General features: G+C 40.9%; 3 protein-coding genes across 3 annotated transcripts in view; 2 read left to right on the top strand and 1 right to left on the bottom strand.

Annotated features, from left to right (window-relative positions):
- Nucleotides 1-1265: 1265 nt before the first annotated feature.
- PHALS_04321 (uncharacterized protein) lies at nucleotides 1266-1655 on the top strand (the record flags this gene model as incomplete). Its single annotated transcript, XM_024718415.1, has 2 exons — nucleotides 1266-1349; nucleotides 1572-1655. The coding sequence occupies 2 exons, from the start codon at nucleotides 1266-1268 to the stop codon at nucleotides 1653-1655; spliced, it is 168 nt and encodes a 55-aa protein (XP_024583816.1).
- A 1213-nt stretch (nucleotides 1656-2868) lies between these two features.
- PHALS_04320 (uncharacterized protein) lies at nucleotides 2869-3124 on the top strand (the record flags this gene model as incomplete). Its single annotated transcript, XM_024718414.1, has 2 exons — nucleotides 2869-2949; nucleotides 3005-3124. 2 exons carry the CDS (start codon nucleotides 2869-2871, stop codon nucleotides 3122-3124), a joined length of 201 nt encoding a protein of 66 aa, XP_024583815.1.
- Nucleotides 3125-5185: 2061 nt separating this feature from the next.
- The window catches only part of PHALS_04319 (transcription elongation factor), a gene marked incomplete at both ends in the record, with an annotated part of 978 nt that continues 958 nt past the window's right edge, over nucleotides 5186-5205 (bottom strand). The window contains one exon of the mRNA XM_024718413.1: nucleotides 5186-5205. This exon is cut by the window's right edge and continues 958 nt beyond it. Coding sequence (XP_024583814.1) covers nucleotides 5186-5205 — 20 coding nt within the window.

Below are 5205 nucleotides of genomic sequence, written 5' to 3'. Positions count from 1 at the left end.
CAGAACTTCACATCGCTATTGGCTGCAAGAGTTGTTTTTATTGCACATTGGGTTCCATACCTTAAGTGGTCCTCATCAGCTTAGTGTTTGAGTGTTAGTGGTCATTGCACGCCAGACATCATCAGACGCATATAGCGGATGTACATACCCAAATCGCCTCTTTTGCCGCAAAGAATCCAAGATCTTCGTCGCCTCGAAAAAATATCACATTCAATTGCCAACCACAACAAGACCTTAGACATAGCCAATTTCGATCCATTCGACAGTTAAATTATTTATCTCCTTGTTCGAGTAAGTCGGATGTCATTCTTGCCTTTTCACCATTTGTCTGTGTGAACAAAATTTTCGACGCATCAATGTCTGCAATATTTGGTATAGATTGTTAGTAGCCGTCAAACCTATCCATATAAATTATCCCTACTTAACACGCTCACATCTGCTCACTGAAGATTTAAGTTTCTTTAGCACATCGGGACAAGTGTCATGTGCTACCACGTAACTCATAGATCTTTCTATTCGACCAGTAGGCGGCCGTGCCCCTACTGGTCATTACCGTTTCTGAAATTTGAAAGCACTCAAATCGTTCGCCGTTTTACAAATTAATTTGATCGCGAACCCTCTGTCATTTCCAGGACAACTTGAAAATCTTCGCAATGGGCTTAAATTGTCAGGAACTTCAACGTATTTCTGCGTGGCTGTCTGTTGCTGGTCGCATCGGCGTTCGAATTGTTCACCAGTTCCGCACCATCGTTCGGCGTTGGTTGTCGTCTCTTAGACTTAGTCGGCTTGAAGCTAAACGGTTCTGGAATCGCATGGTCGATGGCTTCGTCCATCTTGGTGGAACAGCTGGCTTAAAATCGGATTATCGTTGAAACAAGCATTGATACATCAATTGACTGGTTGACGATATCTGAAACGAGATATCGAGCCCGTTGTGCGTACGACTATAGATCGTATATACCCAAAACAAGATTTTGAGCTCTCAGCGTGAGCTCGAAATTCGCTCTTATGAAGTTCGAAGGTCTCGTTTAGCATTTTTAAGCCGTTCAGATTGTAAAGCAGCTTGACTCGGCTGAATACTTCCATTCACTCGTCCTTTTGCTCGACACGCAAGGTGAGACACTGAGTATATCACTTGCTGCACTGGATCTATGATTTGCCTCACAGCAATCGCTGCACCCAACTCTACGAGCCACCTCGCTAAACGTTCACTATATCAACCACGATGCGTAAATATACCGAGTTTTCGGCCGAATTAGGTAAAAATGTTTGTTAGTGACAAGGACAAGTTAAACGCCTGGATTGGTTTGTATGGATTTGACTTGAACACTAAAATACTGGTTGAGTGGGTATCAATTCTCATTAATCTACTAAGAATTTATTTAGAGAAGATTTAATTATAAACTTGCTTCACAACTCAAAGTCTGGGTTGGTCATGAAAACCAGCTTACACCACCAGAAAATCTTTTTACGGTGTATGATAGCTATGTAGACTGGCATAGTGAATACTCACTTATGATTATTCTTAACATCGCAAAGAAGAGCATGATATATTTTTACGTTCTTTCAAGTTTATCCATGTGAATCCACGATATCTCGAAAAGAATGCCACATCAGCTGAGTCAGTACAACCAAGTGGCGAGTCTACTGTGTAACGTATCACAGCGACATAGAAATATGGTAACCAAATCAATCCAAAACAAAAAAGGAACTATTAAAATTCCAGGTAAAGGCTTTTTCAAAAAGTTTATCTGAAAGATGCGTAGAAGGAATTGCAAGAGAGTGATATGACGGTCTAGTAACGATATTACTAGAAGCGATGCTGTGTTCATTACCTTTCAACGATAACTTCAAAAGTGAAGGCTCTCCAACAAATCTGAATGCCAAAAGCAAAGCAGTCGTTTTCTTGAAGCAGACAATCCCTTTTATTCTTCGCAGAAGAAATTTGCATCGTATTTACGAGGACCGCCCCAGATCGGACATCCGTCATGAAAATGACCATAACCCTGCAACCAAATGCTGCGTGACATACACGTGGGCTTTTCAAGACCCACGAACACAAACAAGCAACAACGTGACGTCATAGACTGTCTCTGCAACAATCAAAGAAACTTCGATGTGTAAAGAAAAATTTATCGCTCTGCACCTAGGTGTCATAGAAATTAAAGGTAAAAGCAAAACGTATACACTGTTCAGAAGCTAGTCGCAGCCACAAAATGAAACAGACTACATTTTTCTACAGTATAGTACAGCAATCTTGACTAGTATGGGAGCTATCAATTTCTCGTGTAAATTATTGGATACCTTCTCACTTTATTAAGTATTGAAAGAGAAATGCTTGGTGAGTAATAAATAATATAATATATCTAACACATCAGCAACCTTGAACAATACAGCAATTAAGATATCATCCTGCAACACATATCCATACAACAACATATTTGTAGCCATCCATGTTGAACACTCCGAGCTGTATCCGATTGTATGCACTTTATGTATGCTCGCCGATGTATAAATTTGTGGCTATATCGACGAGGTGATTCCGGCTTATAATCCTATATTGGGGAACATGCTTCGGGCACATCCCGCAAAGATTCAAGGCAAAGTAGACTCACAGATGTCACCAGCCCAAATTGTTTTATCTAAATGGCTTGACACGGGCAAGGTTTGCACAAGTATAGCTCAAAATACGGTGGTTTGGCACGACTGCTCGCTATCATCTATCATCCAGACATCCTTTTGCCCTCCCTACAAATTCATGTTTAATGATCTTAGACAAACAGAGCAATCAGACCATACTGTTCAAGAAAGCCTTTTGCGCGCCCGCATTCTGGTCTTATGAAAAAAACGGTCATTATATCTTTTGTTATGTCGTCTGCGACGCAAGTGGCAATTACTTTTGAGCATGTTCGAGCTGTTCTGTCTGAATGTCGCAAGCTCAAGACTTCAGTAAAAGACCATCCAAAGACCTTCCTGCCAGGAGCTATGCTATGGTCACTCTTAGGCTGAATGTGCACGGATCGAAGCCATTGTGATTAATGTGAATCACAATCCCAAATCTCCTCCCACGAAATGTCAAGATACGACCCGCCTTACTTACAAATCGCAGTTGTATTTTTATTAGCCTTAAAAATTATATTTCGTATGATACATACATTACGAACATCTCGGTTGAAGAAGGCGTGCGACTAAGTAAGTGCCGTGTAGCGGTGACCCAAAATGTACAAATGGGAAAGGTATTTATGGCGCAGACGTGAACCCTGAGATCTTGCTACATCCATTGTTCAGGCTGCAAGTACCGACAGAAAGCTGATATGCATTAGTGTGTTTTTTGGGGCTTTCAAACACATTTTTGGGAATACCAATATTATAGTCTTTGTGCAACACCTGCGCAAAGTGGCTCAACTCTCTGCTACCAGCGGTATCCAACAAATTTGTATTGCGGTGCTGGAGCGATATGTTCTTAATAAAAAAAATTCTCTACACGAGCCACTTTATGCCTCAACTAACTTCTTGCCTAATTCCCTTATCCTCATTGACTCAATAGCCAAACATAACCCTATAAATATTGCCATTGTCGCCAGCCGTAGTATCAAAGATACATTCGCACAATGGACGTCGACGGCTGCTGGTCCAACCATCCAACCATAAGCGGTTCTTCCTAAAAGTGAGTCTTACTCTATGACTGAGTTGTAGATTCATAAGCATAAACATTTCAGATTTGTACAGCAGCGGGATTTACAATTTGGCCGATCAAAGCGATTCACGATGTGATATGGTTGGTATTGATCGTTTCAAAAGTCGCCGTGACTTATGTGCTTGTGATCGAGTAAATTGAGCGTTCGGAGTACCGGTCAAGTGAATTCGTGATGACACCAAGTTTATTATCAGACCCATTGTAGGGAGTATTAGCACTTTCTAGTTTTTAACCAGCACGGTCTGCTCATCTCACACAAAAGTACGTGATAATCTTTTGAATGGTCAAGCCTCAAAGAGATTCTGATAGGGGAAGTCAGTGAAACCGTGTCGCTTTCGGGAACGAGATAGCGGTAAATCAAACTATACTAGTCAGAGAACACCTCGCTTTCTTTCTCTGATAATGTCAGCCACAGGGGTCCGGATATTATCCTTCGTTCTATGTGCTGAATCAATTAATTTATTTGAAGTTCCACGCGTGCTGCATGAGCTTGGAGCTTGAGCTGACGTGAGAATTTTAAGTATAAAGCCTCGAACAAAGTTCTTTTTACGAGGATAGGTTGTGACGCTATGCTTTGATACATCTTGTGCGTTCTATATTCCTTCAGACTCATGAAGCAAAGATAAACAGAAAATCGTGGCGGAGTACGGTGACAAAATCATTGATTTTAATACTAGGAACGAGATTGAGTGATGGTGAGAGGTCTTTGGGATGGCTGCTAGCCTGACGCAGTGCGATGATACATATTTTATTTCTAATTATCATAAATCGTTTGTTTCAATTATTGATTTCGATTAAATTCTGACAATTTCATTCTTCGGCCATTGGGTTCACTCCTTACTAGAGATATTACAAGCACCAGTTAAAGCTTCCTGTTACAATGACCCGGTTGCACATGCTAATACTTATCAATCCAACGCATAAGACTAGATAGCTGAGGATAGATCATAACACGTTCACCTATCCAATGCCAGGCCTGCAGAACGTTGCTTCTGTGTCAGGTGAGAAAGAACAGTCTGAGGCTTGAGGCCCGAAAGCTTTTCGTTCCCCAAATGCTTTTGCCAGATACAAATATGCACCTCCAGGTAGGTTTAAATCAAAAACTGATGAAAGTGTATTGATTACAATTGCAGCGGGGCTGCCGTAGCAAAATGCTTGAGGAAGCGTACATTAGATCACCGACCTTTTGTTCTTTACAAGAATCAAGTATGAGTTAGCGGATCGCAATCTGCTTATTTCAAGAGTGGTTATTGCCTTCCCCAGGCTAATCGACTTTACGGTTTAAATTCCAAACTGATTTTGATTCATTTTTTTATCCTGATTTTAAAGTTTAGATTTTCCTAGATATACTAAATATATATAGTAAAATCTAAATACATGAATAACTTCTGGCTACCTAGCCACATACCGTATTCTTGTTTGTGTGTGGTCACACCATGCACATCTCGTGTGACACACACCCCTGCTCTCAGGGTTCGTGTAACCCCGTTACAACAATAAAGTGGTGA

Source organism: Plasmopara halstedii, assembly GCF_900000015.1.
Source record: "Plasmopara halstedii genome assembly, contig: Scaffold_2592, whole genome shotgun sequence".
NCBI classification, from domain to species: Eukaryota; Oomycota; class Peronosporomycetes; order Peronosporales; family Peronosporaceae; genus Plasmopara; species Plasmopara halstedii.
This window is presented reverse-complemented; position numbering and strand designations above follow the sequence as displayed.